Here is a 17,194-nt window from a genome sequence, read left to right as displayed (position 1 = left end):
ATTGACAATTTTTGCATATTGTCAAAAACTACTCAGTAAGACAGTTACAACACATCCACCTACCTCCTCCAGGAGAGATATCCCGTTCAAAGATACAAAGTTTGTATCCAAAATGTTTTTCTAATATTGTGGGCAATATGTTCAGTGCAAATTTTCTCTCTTCATCACATATGGGTACACAGTCTTTCAGGTAAGACACAAACGCATCATATATTTTTCCATCTGTAAAAAATTAATTCACCCGTGAAGTATTTATGTGTTCTGTCTGTTTTTAAAAAAGACATTCCTTGTGCAATTACTGGAACTAATTGTGCACCTCCTGCATTTCTTGAAGGTAGCAACTTATCCTTCATTCCATGCAGCCTAATAAACTTAAAGGTCATTCCCGTCGCCACCGGGGAATGCTGCAACAGAAAAGCTTAAAAAGCAAATACAACCCTGTCTACCTCCCCAACCAAGACCTACAAAATTCATTTTTGCTCAGGCAAAACAGCTCTCCACCCACCCCACCCTAAACCAAACCTTACTATGTTTTACCTCCAATCGTTTCATCCTTCCCTGTGACATCTCTGTACAATAAAACAAGGTCAACTTTGAATATCACAGACAGAACGACCACAAGAACAGAAACAAGGGAAAGCAAGATCACTGCGATAATTCCAGGGGTAAAGACCCGCAAGGGTAAGTCTCGATTCGTTTCTGGAAAACAAACAGAGGCAACACACGATTGAGACAGAGCCCTCCAAATAAGTACTCTTCTCAAGAAAAACTGCAATAAGTCTATCTCAAGGGTAGCCAACATACCCCTCCCGCCACAGTGTTGCTTCACTACAGTTCCCATAATCCCCCTGGCTGAGGCTGATGGGAACTGGAGTTCAACAAAATCTGCAGGGAACCACATTGGGGGGCTCTGATCTATAATGATGCCAGAACACTCTGCTATTAAGTGTTTGCCCAGTATGTTTTTAGGCAGAAAAAGGGATAACACATGTTGTCATGCCTCTTGCTTCTGCCCCAAGGTGTAAGAAGGATCCTATGATCTAAGCCCTGTTTAGGGAAAAAAAATATGTTTGCTCTTTTTTGTGTTTTTAATGTTCTGTTGGGAGCCAATCAGAGTGGCTGGGGAAACCCAGCCAGATAGGTGGGGTATAAATAGTATATTATTATTATTATTATTATTATTATTATTATTATTATTATTATTACTACAGTATATTGAAGATGATTAAGGTAAAGGTAAAGGTACCCCTGCCCGTACGGGCCAGTCTTGACAGACTCTGGGGTTGTGCGCCCATCTCACTTAAGAGGCCAGGGGCCAGCGCTGTCCGGAGACACTTCCGGGTCACGTGGCCAGCGTGACATCGCTGCTCTGGCCAGAGCCAGAGCCAGAGCCGCACACGGAAACGCCGTTTACCTTCCCGCTGGTAAGCGGTCCCTATTTATCTACTTGCACCCGGAGGTGCTTTCGAACTGCTAGGTTGGCAGGCGCTGGGACCGAGCAGCGGGAGCGCACCCCGCCGCAGGGATTCGAACCGCCGGCCTTTCGATTGGCAAGCCCTAGGCGCTGAGGCTTTAACCCACAGCGCCACCTGCGTCCCTTAATGAAGATGATTATCTATCCTCAATTTGTGAGCTCATGCTTCATCTGCTCTCAAACTCTAACAAACTGAGCCCCATGAAATCCATTTGTTCTTGTTCATTTACACTCAACATCCAAGAGGCGACCAAAGTGCCCCCTCCCAAAAAAACCCCCCATGTTTGTTGAGATAATGTGATTGTGAGGAGGAGCATTTGAAAGAGAGAACTGGTGGGTGCTTAACACTTTTCCCCCTCCCCACCAAATCTTCCTGACAAGCTGTCTCCACAGCAAGACTGCAGGAGTCAAAATGTCCAGCTGGGGGGAAAGCATGTCTATTACAATCTCAGACCAAGATCGGCAAGAAAAAGTAGCAGCCCTGTATGTATTTACCACTACAAACATTGACCTGTGCTGAGAGATCCAGCACTAGTCTTTTTCCTGGATCACACCAACACCAGGATGCTAGATCCAATTCGGGAACTATCACCAATTTTGTCAGCTAAGAGAGAAAGCCGCGGGCAGAAACATAGAATCATAGAATTGAACAGCTGGAAGGGACCACAAAGGTCATCCAGTCCAACCCCCTGAAAGGCAGGGATTTTTTTGCCCAGCATGGTGCTTGAACCCACAACCCTGAGATTAAGAGTCTCATGCTCTACTGACTGAGCTACCCTTGCCGTTGCTATTTCCCACTTCCTTTCAAATAAGGTAAAACTAATTCTAAAAGAAGGGAGCACTCAATTGAAACAGAACTACTAAGTACTGCAGTACTGCACAAATTGTTGTACTATCAAAAATTTGAAGCCCCCAGAGGACTACTTCTTAGGCTTCCACACAAAAGCTCTGATTTTCCTTGCATAAGTGCTTTGCACTTCCGTTGTATCTGGTCCACAGACGGGCCCCAGTTAATATTCTTTGTGGGCGCCAGGCATTAGAAGAAAACCATACAGTACCTCTCTGCAGTGTAACTATTTGCTTTTCAGGGTAACCAGTTGCCACAAAATTGCAGGTGTATGAAAAATTGATGTCCGCCTCTTTAACACTCTTGATCCACAACTGCTTTAAAGAATAGTTTTTCCCTTCTTCTTGACTGTTAGAAGAAAAGAAAAGAATGTGAGACGTCTTTCATCGGTCAGCTTGATTCTTGTAATCTAATTTCAGGATACAAATCTTCAAAGGCAGATCACTGAAGAAAATCTTAGAATCATAGAATCGTAGTCCAACCCCCTGGAATGCAGGAATCTCAGATCAAGAATCCATAACAGAAGAAGTGCCCTTTGTGACTGAAGAACACAAGGAATGCAGTGTGCTACAGTAATTATATGAGAAATAAGCCACCCTCTCCAACTAAATAAATCTTCTCATTGCAGCTTCATTGGGTACTTCCAAACTAGAGGCTGTGCCCAAAATTAGCAATGCTCAGAGTAGACAGATTGAAACGAATGGACCTGATTAACTTGGATCTATTAATTTCAAGGGGCCCACTCTCAGTATGATTAATGTTGGCTACAACCCTAGATATTTAGTGTGGCTTTTCTATGATTCCTTCAGTCACTGTTTATGGGTGAAGTTCTGTCATGCAGAGGGATGATCCTATAATAGTTCACACAATCTTTGCAAGGCACTGCTTTATAAACCCTTTTTATGATCTTTTATTTAGCCTGAGCATGTATTTATGGACTTTAAAAAAAAAAACAACCTATATACCACCTGTTTTGGACTGCTTACAAACTATACATTTAAAGCGAGAATCCTGAGAATTGTTAATGGTACTGGGAATTGCAGCTCTGCAAGGGAGTAAAGTACAGTTTCCAGGATTCTTTGCAGGGGGGATATTTGATTTATATGTGCTTTAAATGTATGGCGTGTATGCCGTCGTATTGCCATTTCCAGGCAAAATGGAAATACAGAATATTACATACAAAGTCCAAAGTAAAACAAAAACACTTAAAACCCATAATGGTTAACATCACAAGCTGGAAAATGCCAAGCTGAAGTGAGAGAGGTCTAGTGAAGTAACACCATGCAGGGATAGCCAATACGGTATCCTCAAGTTGTGGTTTGACTACAACTCCCATCATTCCTTATCATTGGCCATGCTGGCCCAGGACTGATGGAGTTGTAGTCCATCAGACAGGAAACATGAGATACCGCTGCCACAATGCTATAATATTGATTTTTAAAAAATCCTTTTCAGTATTGTTGCTGTTCATATTTTTTTTTTAATCTTTTTGTAAACCACTTTGAGGTTTTTTTTGTTTGTTTTCATAATCAAGCAGTATACAAATTTATTGAAAGAAGAATAAGAAGAAAAAGGAAAAAGAAGAAGTGTACCTTATCCAATCCAAAGACAGAGGGGAATCTATAACATGCCAAACCAGTTCACAGATAATGCAGACAATATGAACATTAAAGAAAGGTGGAAGAGACAGTGAGAGGAATGCAATAAACATAAATAGGCAGATAGTTGCAGAGAAGAGCGCAAAATTGAAAGCGATAATTTTGTTGTGTTATGCACCTTCCCAATCCTCTAGACACTTGGTTTAATCCAGGCTCAGGCTAAAGGTAAAGGTAAAGGGACCCCTGGCCATTAGGTCCAGTCATGACCGACTCTGGGGTTGCGGCGTTCATCTCACTTTGCTGGCCGAGGGAGCCGGCATACAGCTTCTGGGTCATGTGGCCAGCATGAGTAAGCCGCTTCTGGTGAACCAGAGCAACGCATGGAAATGCCGTTTACCTTCCTGCCAGAGCAGTACCTATTTATCTACTTGCACTTTGACGTGCTTTCGAACTGCTAGGTTGGCAGGAGCAGGGATGGAGCAACGGGAAGCTCACCGCGTCGTGGGAATTCGAACTGCCGATCTTCTGATCGGCAAGTCCTAGGCTCTGTGGTTTAACCCACAGCACCACCTGCGTCCCATAGGCTCAGGCTAGCTACACACTAACCCATTTGTAGCACCAAAAATGTAGTTTTTCGTCAATCTGGAACAATCCATGTAAATGTCCTGCTTTCAATCTAAACTGATTCTAGATCCTGCCATGGACACGGCTGGCTATTAAACACCAGTTTGTGTCTGTCATACAAAGAAGCCATATGGTTATATTTTATTTTAGCTGGTTAGGTAAGAATGCAAGGCAGAGAGCACAGGAAATCACAACATGCCAAAATGCCAAGGATTGCACTATATAAACATTGATACACAGTATTTTTCTACCAACATTACTTACTAATGGTATTCCATTTCACATGGCAAGTCGTTGTCCTCACAGCGACCTATCATGTCATCTTGGTGTGACCAATAAAGCAGAAAGTCTCCAACTACATTGTTAGAATAACCTAAAAAAGCTGTGCAGTTGAGGATTTCCTTTTTACCTAAGCAGAACATGTTTCAAAATTAATAATTTAGGGGGGCTTTAATAAATACACCCAATTGTTATTAAAGCGGAAATGATTGCCTAATTTGTTTTTATTTATTTGTGAAATTTCTGGCCCACCTTCCACTATGTAGGCCCAGGGCAGGAATACAAACATTCCTAAAACTATACAACTAAAACCCCACAGGGTGGTATCTAGCTAAGTCATACTCAGAGCAGCGTTTCCTTGATGACAGTGGTTTAAGTTCAACCACATTGTGCTCACAGCAGACCCATTGAAATTAGTGGACTTAAGTTTGTCATGTCCACTGAATTCAATGGGTCTACTCTGAATATAACTAACAACCCACACCTTAAAAGTAAAGAGTCCTCCGGCTGCATCAAAACAGACAATAAACAATACCAGCTGAATGGCTCCATTAAAATCCTCACCCTTTCCCAAAGGCCTGGGAGCAGTTGCTTTGCTTCCAACTCCCATTATTTTGTAGTCCTATATTAAGGTTTTAAGAGTGTTTGCTAAAGTTTTTTTCAAGATTTCAGAAGGATACTGCCTCATGAGGAAACTGGTGTTGGTTGCCATCTACCACAGAGATGGAAGTGATATGCATTGTTCGGTTAAATATGCAGTTAAAAGTCTCCCATAAGCTTCTTGTGCAGATAACAGCTATGAAAACTTGCACTCTACAGGGCCAACCAAAGTGATGAATGAATTGTAAATAAATAATAATGGTTTGTTTATGTTATGGCAGTTTTGTGTTTCAAATCAACAGAAGTCACTTTAAATTTATTTTGTAAAAAAATTCTACCTGTAATACATGCATGCATGCATAATATGCAATAGGCAGTCCACAAGGTTCATGAAATACATCTACTCTGTCACCACAGTGTATCTCAGGATGTAATGTCTTACCCATCTACACATTTTGGGACAAATGTGGCAATGCCTGCTGTCTTCACTTGCACGCCACACAACCGGCCCATAAAACCACACACACTTACACAACTAGCCTTAGAAAATGTTCTCTCATTTTAGAGAAAGGAAGAGGTACCTATTTCCGTTAGGATGTTATAACTTTCGGATCCAATTAGCCCAGGCTTTGTGATTTCCTCAAGACCTGGGGGATGCAAAGCAGCACGTTACATAAGCCACCCTTTCCCCTAACAGTTCAGTCTAATGTTGTCATATTTGAAATTGGGTGAAATAATGTTGTTGTTATAATTGTTGTTATATGATTTGAAAGTAATATTATTATTATTATTATTATCATCATCATCATCATCATCATTATTCACATAAATCCAGGGTTGACAAAAAGTGCCTGATAGGAACCTGTCAGCTTACAGAGTGTTGATGCAACAAAGCAAATCCCCTGTGTTGCAGAACAGACAAAACTAGACCAACCAGAAGCAAAATGCAGCTAATAAAGAATGAGCAATAATCAATAATAATGTAGTGTTTCACAATAACAAATTGTACATACGTGATGTTTCAAAGTACAGTAGTACCTCGGGTTACAAACACCTCAGGTTACAAACACTTCGGGTTACAAACTCTGCTAACCCGGAAGTAGTACCTCGGGTTAAGAAATTTACCTCAGGATGAGAACAGAAATCACGCAGCAGCGTGACAGGCCCCATTAGCTAAAGTGGTACCTCAGGTTAAGAATGGTTTCAGGTTAAGAATGGACCTCCAGAACGAATTAAGTTTGTAACCAGAGGTACCACTGTACGTTAAATCAAAATAGTAAGCATAACCAGTCACTATAACAGAACATGGTGATTAAAGTCAGATGCTTATAAACAAGCGCATAGCGATTAAGGCCAGATGCCTTTAAACAGTCAATCAATGTCCTGCAAAAAAAGTAGGTGCTCCAGCAGAAAACAGAAAAACAGTTTTTCCAGATACACGTACTGTTTTGAAGATGAATCTTCATCAGCGATTAAAATGTCTACCTACAGGTACATCAAATAACAAAGGATCAGCAGACACTGATATGTGATCCTTTGTTATTTGATGTACCGATGGGACCTTAAACGCTATGCGCTTGTTTAAAGGTATCTGACCTTAATTGTGATGTTCTGTTATAGTGAGTGGTTACGCTTACTATTTTGATTTAATGTACTTTGAAACATCACGTACATACTATTTTTTATTGTGAAACAGTACATTATAATTGATTATTGCTCATTTTTTATTAGCCGTGTGTTGCTACAGAGTGTTGATGGCAGCTGAGCCTACAGAGAGGAGGCAGAGGGTCTCCAGAAACCAAACGTTAGTCAGATTGTAGGCCCCTGCCATGTATTATCCACACAAAATGGCCTCCACTATAGCTGCGAGCCCCAGCTCCCTTGGTGTTTTTACACATGGGAGACCCATTCATGTGGATAACACCTGAAGGTGCTTGTGTAAGGCCTGCATCCACATATCACGTCTTTAAAAAAAACACCCTAAAAATCAAATACTGAGTAAACAGCAGCATTGCTAAGCACTTAAAAGATTCAGAGCACAGCCACGTGCCACAAATGGGCATAAAATTGACACCTGCTAATATGTATAGGGGCTCCTGGGTAAGTTGAGATTTAAAGGGTTTAGGTAAAGGTAAAGGTACCCCTGCCCGTACGGGCCAGTCTTGCCAGACTCTAGGGTTGTGCGCTCATCTCACTCTATAGGCTGGAAGCCAGCGCTGTCCGCAGACACTTCCGGGTCACGTGGCCAGCGTGACAAGCTGCATCTGGCGAGCCAGCGCAGCACACGGAACACCGTTTACCTTCCCGCTATAAAGCAGTACCTATTTATCTACTTGCTCTTTGACGTGCTTTTGAACTGCTAGGTTGGCAGGCGCTAGGACCGAACAACGGGAGCGCACCCCGCCGCGGGGATTCGAACCGCCGACCATGCAATCGGCAAGTCCTAGGTGCTGAGGTTTTAATGCAAAGCAAACTATCGTCCTATTTTTCACTCCGCCTCTCACCTTCTTCCACCGTTAGTCCTATTGTTTTGGTAGCATTGTATCTCTTTCCTGCATGAACAAATGTCTTCACGCATGTGAAATTTCCAGAATCTCCCGCTGTTAGCTCATCGATAGACCACTCCTCCTTTGTTTGAGGGAGCTTCCTGCAGTCCTGTTTAAAGTGGAGATGTTCCAAAAGATGTATTAGAAGCAACATAAAATTTCAAAATACAGTACATGAACAAGTACGCAAACAATGTGGTGAGCCATTCCCTTCCCTTCCATTCTGCCTTCATTATCTTGCTCTAAAGAAACCATGGGTAGGCAACCTAAGGCCCGGGGGCCAAATCTGGCCAAATCGCCTTCTCAATCCGGCCTGCAGATGGTCCAGGAATCAGCATGTTTTTACGTGAGTAGAATGTCTCCTTTTATTTAAAATGCATCTCTGGGTTATTTGTGGGGCATAGGAATTTGTTCATTCCCCCCCCCCAAATATACTCCGGCCCCCCACAAGGTCTGAGGGACAGTGGACTGGCCCCCTGCAGAAAAAGTTTGCTGACCCCTGAGTCTAAACTGCTTGTCATGATAAATATTTTGTCACAACCTTGTAGTTAGTTGTGTGCAGTGCTTTTTTTCTGGAAAAGGAAGGGGAAACTCACCACAAAGTTTGTTTGTTTGTTTGTTTGCTGCAGATCCAGTAACAGTGCCACCCCTACCCCCACCCTACCCCAATTCCCAGGCAGTGACTAAATGTAAGATGTGATTAATAAACTGGATAAGAAATGGCCACAACTTTATTGATTACAGATATAGGTGGATTTTGGAGCGCATATCCGTTCCAGCCCTCCAGCCCCACCCCCGACAAATATTAATTATTATTTAATTTTTTAAAAGGTAAAGGAACTCAATTTCCATAGAATGTTGTGTTAATAAATACCTTGTACCATGTTATCTTGGCAACAGTTGCCTTGTGGTATGTATCATTGCATTTCAGTTGATAGGTTCTTCCAAGAATTCCATGTATAGCAGATGACACGTGGTTGGCATTGAAGCAACTTGTTCTACTTCTTTGGAGGACAATCAAAGACCATTTCTTTGGATTGTGTTTTCCATTGCTGAGAGGAAGGAAGAAGCGTGTGTGTGTGTGTTAAGGTGGCTTTCTATATTTTCTTACATTTATATCCCGCTTTCCTTCCATGAGTGAACCCATCAAGGCCAGCCCAAGGCATATTTTAACACCTGAGGCAAACCACAAAATGGCGGCCCTCCCCGGCTAGTCGAAAAGGGGTGAGTGAAGATCTACATCAGGAACAAGGGTGTGAGGAGACCAGCAGCACCTCCTATTTGCCAAGAACCTGCTGTAGAGGTGGCAGTTGGGGAGGTCACCAAGGAGGCGGCAGATCTGGGCTCCAAGAAATGTATTCCTTGAAGGCTGGGTCAGCTGCCCCTGCAGATTCTGCTCCCTCCATCATGCCTCATGGGGTGGGTGAGCCAGCCCTAGAACCCATGACACATTAAAAGCCATTTTTGCAGCCCAGTTCTCTCACAAGGACAAAACCATATTTGCATATTTGTAAATGGTTTTTTGGGCAGAGTTCCTGAACAAATCAGGCATTTAGGCCATTGAAAGTAGGAAACCAAAAGCAATGAACCAAAACAAACAAAATAATTCATAAATTAGGTCTTGGGGTGGGTGGGAAATTTGTTATTTTATAATAATAAGAATAGTAGTAGTAGTAGTAGTAATTTTGAGTTATTAGGTTGTTAACAGTCCTGCAATTTCAGATGAAGGGTGGTATAAAAATGCAATGATTGTGATAGCTCATCATTATCACAATACAGTGGTACCTCGGAAGTCAAACGGTATCCGTTCCAGAAATCCGTTCAAAATGTTCGGAAACCAAGGCACAACTTCCAATTGGCTTCCGGAAGCTCCTGCAGCCAATCGGAAGCCGTGTAAACCACGTTGGACATTCAGGTTCCAAAGAACGTTTGCAAACTGGAACACTCAAGGCACAGAATCGCATACTCGAGTGAGGTCTCTGTGACCTAATTTGCGACAGCCACAAGAGCCAAGGTGTCAGTAAAGGGGGCAGGAAGAAAACAACAAGCAGCAGCCCAACCCAAGATCTTTGGATAACAGTTACCTAACTTGACTTTCGCTCCTGGGTCATTTTTAGATTTAAAAAAGCCATCTGAAAACTGAATTGATAGATGCCACTGAGAAAATTACCTGGGACTCCAGACGGCCAAATAAAGCATTTTCTATAAGGCAAGGGTAGCCAAAGATGCCTCCCATTTGAGCCCTTCAGTTGCTCAAAACAACCCAGGTCTCTGGCTCCTTAAACTCAGACCTAGGACTCAGCTATACAGCTGCAAACAAAATGTTTTAAGTGTGTTTTAAGTGCAATATGCAATGTGACACCAGATGGTGATGGTGAGCCTTATGGAAAATTCAGTGTATTTTTAAGAATGCTTTATTACAAAATGCATTTCCAGAGCAGTTTTTTAAGTGTGTAGAGATTCCACCTTAGTCTTCCTGCAACTCACCTGGACTCCCTTCATTATTGACCCTGCATTTGGATTATGTTTGGACCTGGACTGATTCCCTAGACTGATTCAACCTCAGTATGTTCTGGTCACTGCTGCACCATCATCCCAGCTTTCATTGGCCAAGAACTTTGGAAAGGAAACTTATGCCTCTCTTGACTGGCACCCAAGCCCTTGAGAGCAACCCTAGACAATAGCATCTATTTGCTTTCAAGTCCTATCATTCACACAGGAGAGTGTTCTGTGTTGTTGCTAGGCAGCAACATCATCAGTGTGTGTATGTGGTACAAAATCAATATCGTTTGCTCTGCACATTCAGGACCAACGGGAGATAGCTGGACTTTCCACAGTATGGATTTGGGTGAGGGAGCATCAGTCACAAAAACTCAGAGCAATAAAGAAATAAGATCTAAAATTCATGCCACAATAAACTTGATGGGTCGCCATGCCATGTAAATTTGGGTTTGTGGGTTGCCATTGCAAAAAGGTTGGGAACTAACAGGAGACGATTTTGGCATTAAGTGGTATATAAATGAATAAATAAAATACAGTGGTACCTCGGGTTAAGTACTTAATTCGTTCCGGAGGTCCGTTCTTAACCTGAAACTGTTCTTAACCTGAAGCACCACTTTAGCTAATGGGGCCTCCTGCTGCTGCCACGCCGCCGGAGCACAATTTCTGTTCTCATCCTGAAGCAAAGTTCTTAACCTGAAGCATTATTTCTGGGTTAGCGGAGTCTGTAACCTGAAGCGTATGTAACCCGAGGTACCACTGTAACTAGTTGCAGAATGGCATCCAAATGGACGCTTCTTGCATTGAGAGTAGCACTAAACCAGAAATCCCCATTTAGCTTTGTTTGGAAGCAGCCATGGGCCTCTTTGGCCCCTGCTGGAGCTAACTGTGCTGCATTAGTTCTGGTACTGGATCCAACCATTCCAGGCACTTCTTACCGCTAAAGTCCTCGTGTGGTTTGTGAGTGCCAGAAGCCAGCTCTTCTATTGGAACCCATGCAGCTGCTGTCGCACGTGGATCACCAAAGAGGTGCTACATAAGCAATCTGCAACGCTCTCAGTCCTGTATTTTGCAGCACATGTCTCTGCCACGCTCACCTTAAGGGTCAAACGGGGTCATCCCCTTGATGATCCAGGAAACATATTGCTTCAAAGAGTTGCCCAATCCAGAATGCATAACAGGAAAAGGCCCGCTTTCGGAAGAGGGGAAGCTGCTAGTGCTTTACTAACTGAGAAGGAAGTGAAGGAACTCACTGTGAGGGCTCTCCTGACACTGTTGCCTTTCACTGATGTTCACAGTGTAGCAAGTCTCACTCCTGCTTTGAAACCACACCAAGATACAGCTAGTAGCAATGTTGCTGAACTGTCAGCACCAGTTAAAAAAAAACTGTTCCATTCCGGCTAAAGGGTGGGAAGGCAGTGTGCTTGTGCAACAGCCGAGGACCCCTAAAGCAGGGCTGGGAAGGGCAAGGGGATAAAAGCATTGATGCCTGCCTTTCTACATAACCAGCCTTTTCTTAGGAACTGGGTGGGGAGGGTGGGAGAGGGAATAGTAGAATCGTAGAGATGGAAGGGGACCACAAGGGTCATTGCAAGATTTGGAGGCGGGGAGGTGCCGGTACAGAGTACCACCAAAAAAAAAGCACTGAGAAGGTTCAAACTCTGGTGTTTTCAGGTACAGCAGGGAGAAAACCCAGCTAGAGGAAAGGCAGCTTCCTATGCAAATATGGACTGCTGTCTTTGTGGGATGCAGGTGGCGCTGTGGCTTAAACCACAGAGCCTAGGACTTGCCGATCAGAAAGTCAGCGGTTTGAATCCCCGCAACGGGGTGAGCTCCCGTTGCTCAGTCCCTGCTCCTGCCAACCTAGCACTTCGAAAGCATGTCAAAGTGCAAGTAGATAAATAGGTACCACTCCAGCGGGAAGGTAAACGGCGTTTCCATGCACTGCTCTGGTTCGCCAGAAGCAGCTTAGTCATGCTGGCGACATGACCCAGAAGCTGTACGCCGGCTCCCTCGGCCAATAAAGCGAGATGAGCGCTGCAACCCCAGAGTCGGCCACGACTGGACCTAATGGTCAGGGGTCCCTTTACCTTTTTACATCTTCTTTACATGAAAGGAAGACCTGGCAAAACAGGCCAAGGCCTCCAAACATCTCTGTATATACTCCTCTTGGTACATATTCCACCTACCTGGAATTACACATATAGTTTCCACTGTCATTCAGCACAGCTGGCCAAAATTCCAAGTAAGTCCCGCTCAACTCAGTTCTGTTGTCTCCTTGAATCAATGTCCAATCTCCTCCTCTTTCCTTATACCAGTGCACAGCGTAGCCTCTATCTTGTTCCACCCCGGGACAGCAAATTGAAAAATATTCTCCTTCCGGAATGTTAATGATCGAGCGTATAGGGCAAAGCTGACCTTCAAAGTGTACACAAAGAAACAAATAAATGTGGCCTTTCTTAGAAAACAGGGGGGCAAAAGAGCACATCTCATTCTTGGAGCTATGCTAACACTAGCCCTGATGTGACCTAGCTTCATGAAACACAGACTGTCGTTCCACCTCTTTGGCCTGACTATTGAGACAGGAAACGGAGTATGCTGGCACTATTGAAACAAAACAAGAAGGCAATGGCAATGCAGCTCTGTCCATGCCCCTGTTTTTGTTTGTAGAGGATCCACAATATCTTGCATGTTTGTGCAATGCAGCATGAAGCTTCTAAGGAAGGGGGGGAAATGCACTAGTGTGCGGAAGATATGGTTAGCAGGGGGGGTGAAGCTGTGTAGGTGCTTGACCAGTATTTGGAGGTTGTAATGGGTTACATGAGGACCAATAAACAGGACAGAGGTGCTGTGAATCAGTGGCACCCACATCCAGGAGGTAGAAGGTGACCTGTTCTAGATGCACTTGCACTTCCCCTGAAAGAATAGCTTCATAGTCTGCAGGTAGGGATGCAAGTGGCACTGTGGTCTAAACCACTGAGCCTCTTGGGCTTGTCAATCAGAAGGTCGGCGGTTCAAATCCCCACAACGGGGTGAGCGCCTGTTGCTCTGTCCCATCTCCTGCCAACCTAGCAGTTCGAAAGCATGCCAGTGCAAGTAGATAAATAGGTACTGCTGCGGTGGGAAGGTAAATGGCGTTTCCATGCGCTCTAGCTTACGTCACGGTGTTCCGTTGTGCCAGAAGCGGTTTAGTCATGCTACCCACACGACCCGGAAAGCTGTCTGTGAACAAACACCGGCTCCCTCGGCCTGAAAGTGAGATGGGTGCCATAACCCCAGAGTCGCCTTTGACTGGGCTACCTTTTACCTAAATTCCACCTTGTCCCTGGAAGTCTATGCAGTCTCTCTTGCCAGATAAGGCTGGTTCATCACTTACAAAGGACCACTAGGGACCGATCCACTGCTCCCTAGGCTTCCTTCCTGCATGAAGGATCAGGCCCTGGACAGCTGGGCCTGCTGATAAATAGTAGCTGGGAGATGAGCCAGATAAGGAACAGCTGGGGAAAGAGACAGCTCTTGAGTGAGGCCTTAGAGTGTTTTCTAACTTAGGAGCATGGGAAGATAGTCGTGGCTATTTCTATGCAAGAAGAGAGGGACAGCAGGCATGGACAGCAGATCTACTGATGTACACAAATTACAGGGGTAGCCTGGTTACTGTGATCCACACTCATATAACCTCCGGTTTAGCTACTGCAATGCAATGCACGCTACGAGGGGCTGCCCTTGAAGAGGGTTCAGAATTTGCAGCTAGCGCAAAATGTAGCCACCAGAGTCACGTTGGGTCTGATGTTTCAAGACTTCATGGCACCAATCCTCAAAGATCTGTGCTAGCTGCCAGTTAACTACCAAACCCAGTTCAAGGTTTTGGCCCTGACATGTAACTCCCTAAACTGCTAATACCACTGGTAATAAACTCCCAAATACCAGAGGGACCCACTTCTCCATATATCAACCTGTCCATGGCTTGAGACCTACTTGGGAGGGCCAGCTGGTAGGCCCAGGCCCAGGAGGTCTCTAACACACCAGAGGGACTTCTTGGTAACAACCTCACAGTTGTGGAATCCATTGCCCCAAGAGGGTTGGGTTGGTGCCAAAACTCTTTAGGCATCTTCTCATCGGTAGCTCCCAAAGTTGGGTCTCTAGCTGGTTTTGGGCTACAACTCCCATCGTCCCTAGCTAGCAAGACCAGTGGTCAGGGATGTTGGGAATTGTAGTCTGAAAACAGCTGGAGACCCAACTTTGGGAAACACTGTTCTAATCATTGCCTTTTTCATAGGGCATCTTTATGTAGAAGTAGATAGCTTACGGAAATTGGTTTTACTTTACTGCATCATTTATTTATTTATTGGTTTATATATTGTTGAACGCTGTCCAGAAGATCCTTGGACGATGGGTGGGATACAAGGTTTTTTAAAAATAAAGTTTCAACTACGCAGGGTGGTTGGAGGGACAAGCGCACACAACTCAGTATCAAAGGTTAGTCATACCCAAAGAAACCCATTGACTTCAAGTTATTTAAATCCACTTATTTCAAGGATTCTGCTCTAAGTATCACACCCCACACTGTAATTCCTGAGAAATAAAAATATGTGCTTTCAGTGAAAATGACATTTACCAATAATAGAACCAACACACTGAAGGACAGTGAGATTACTGAGTAACCACTTTGCATTTACAGTTGTTGTTTTTAATTAACGTCTAGAAATGTTTCTGGGGAGCTTTATATGAAGATCCAAAAACAGTGACTTATCTTCTATACTATGTGTGTGTGTGTGTGTGTGTGTGTGTGTGTGGCTTGCTAAACCTTGTTTAAAGAGAGGAAAAATTGAGTTATACTTACCTAGGCTGGCACTGCTAAGAATCATCAGCAGGAGAACAGACAGATTTCCAACATACATTTCAAAATTAATTTGAGTTGCACCTTCTTTTCTGAAAAAAAAGAAAAGTAAAAGCTAGAGGCTTTGATTTTAAAAAGCAGAGTCTGGATTTGCAGGCCGTCTGATTCGTCAGTAGAGGTTTTAATCTAAGGATATGAGTAATATGAGAAACAACTATAACTGGAGGGTTTAAAAAAAACGGGAAAGTTATTACTACATAAAAAAAGGAAATATTTGCATATTTGGGTATTTGGGTATGGCTCATTTCGTATTGCTCATGGCTTAATGATTTTGCTGAATACTGTGAATTACTATCACATTCTAGATATGCCTTCTAGACTTTAGAGATTAAGCCCACTGACCTGGAAGCCAGCTGGGTCCTAAAGCTGAAATACTAAGCATCAAGTGTATCTACACTGAGGGTTTTTAACAATGCCCACTCATTATTCTCCCACTTTAAGCTAAATAATTTTCCATGCCGCAAAAGTTACATCCTCCCATCTTCTGTCATATCAATGTCCACACACAGGCAGTGCGGTGCAGTGGTTAGAGTGTTGGACTAGGGACCTGGGAGACCAGGGTTCAAAACCCCACTCAGCCGCGAAGCTCAATGGGTAACTTTGGGCCAGTCACTGTCTCTGAGCCTAATCTACCTCACATGATTGATTTGAGGATGAAATGGGGAGGTGGAAAATTGCACTCCGAGCTCCTTGATGGAAAGGGGGGGAGGGAATAAAACAAGGAACCATGCAGAATTAGATATACTGTAATTTGCAAAGATGTGCCTGGATCCCAGGACACGACAGCAACAGTCTAGAAGTACCCTTAGCCCCTCTACCTGCTAACTTGGGCTGCTTTCAGACGGTCTCGCTGTTTTGTGAGTGAGCGTCGAGGAGAGAGCAGCAAAATCAGGCTGCTCAATTGAAGAGGATTTGTCTGAAAAAAGAGAAATCTCAACACACTGCCCTCTATCCCAGTTGACACAACATATCATTTCCCCGCAAAAAAAATTGAGAGAAAATAAACACTCAGTAAATATCAGGAGCCTTGTAACCTACCTGGAAACTTTGTGCAAAAGCACAATCAGGAGAAATGCTCAAATTAGCAAGTTGTCTTGAAGCAACAGCAATGCAAATCTTTCCTGTTTAAGCAGAAGAAAAGTCCTACTGAGCGCAATGGGTAAGCATGTTTAGGATTGGGACAGCAGATTTCAATGGGTCTTAATTCCCACCTCCCCCCCCCCAAAAAAAAACTCAAAACTGTACAGGATTGCACAGCATTTTGATTGCAAAACGCACAACACATCAGCTACTACCACTTGCGCGACCACCTAACCGAGATTGCAAGAGGGGGGGAATCGTCCCGGCGAGAACTACTTACCTTGCGGGAACCAAGCCGGACTGGAGAATGGGGAGTGAACGAGGGAGACGCGGCCAGCTCCTTCCTACCGAAAACTTAGCGCGTCGCTTGGAAGGCAGACATAGCAACAAAAAACAAAACCCCAGCAGCAAAGGGAGAAACGGTTGATTCTCCTCCAAACCGTTGATTTGCGTATCTAGGCGATGCAAGCCGGCAGGGGGCTCCGTGATCAAGGCGGAAGAGGGAAAAGAAAGGATCGGGTCCTAAATCTTTGGGGGGGGGGGTTCTTCTTTTTTTTAAAAAAAGAAGAGGCGGCAGTGTTGAGGTTTAGGCTTGCTTGGAAGTCCCGCCCTGTGACCCAGATGCGTGCGCGTGTGCGCAGCAACCGCAGCTGGTTACACGCTAAGGAAAGTATTCGGGTTGCCCTGCGAAGCGAGGAAATTCCCAGGACGACAGGTTCAACTGCTGCTGCTGCAATGCAAAGAGAAGCG

General features: G+C 44.0%; 1 protein-coding gene and 1 long non-coding RNA gene across 4 annotated transcripts in view; one reads left to right on the top strand and one right to left on the bottom strand.

The window, feature by feature from the left end:
- The window catches only part of LOC307214337, an 11,883-nt gene extending 11,137 nt beyond the window's left edge, over window positions 1-746 (top strand). The window contains exon 3 of the long non-coding RNA XR_013837932.1: window positions 611-746. This is a non-coding gene — a long non-coding RNA (uncharacterized lncRNA). The remainder of the gene's footprint in view (window positions 1-610) is intronic.
- Window positions 1-17,194, bottom strand: part of IL18R1 (interleukin 18 receptor 1) — a 20,677-nt gene extending 3,483 nt beyond the window's left edge. Inside the window, exons 1-12 of one of the 3 annotated variants that reach the window (XM_079972784.1) lie at window positions 16,721-17,194; window positions 16,403-16,480; window positions 16,183-16,280; window positions 15,308-15,396; window positions 12,657-12,885; window positions 8,843-9,020; window positions 7,927-8,077; window positions 6,004-6,069; window positions 4,808-4,952; window positions 2,533-2,669; window positions 538-699; window positions 64-222 (exon numbers count right to left, since the gene is read on the bottom strand). In XM_079972784.1, the coding sequence (XP_079828910.1) occupies window positions 64-222; window positions 538-699; window positions 2,533-2,669; window positions 4,808-4,952; window positions 6,004-6,069; window positions 7,927-8,077; window positions 8,843-9,020; window positions 12,657-12,885; window positions 15,308-15,365 (1,285 nt within the window). In that variant the 5' untranslated portion in view covers window positions 15,366-15,396; window positions 16,183-16,280; window positions 16,403-16,480; window positions 16,721-17,194. Of the gene's footprint in view, window positions 1-63; window positions 223-537; window positions 700-2,532; window positions 2,670-4,807; window positions 4,953-6,003; window positions 6,070-7,926; window positions 8,078-8,842; window positions 9,021-12,656; window positions 12,886-15,307; window positions 15,397-16,182; window positions 16,281-16,402; window positions 16,581-16,720 lie in introns of those variants that run through there. The other 2 variants (XM_079972786.1, XM_079972785.1) reach the window with 2 other exon arrangements.

The sequence above is a fragment of the Podarcis cretensis genome (genome assembly GCF_951804945.1).
Source record: "Podarcis cretensis genome assembly, chromosome: 4".
NCBI classification, from domain to species: Eukaryota; Metazoa; Chordata; class Lepidosauria; order Squamata; family Lacertidae; genus Podarcis; species Podarcis cretensis.
The sequence above is the reverse complement of the archived record's forward strand: the minus strand, read 5'-3'. Positions and strand labels throughout refer to the sequence as shown.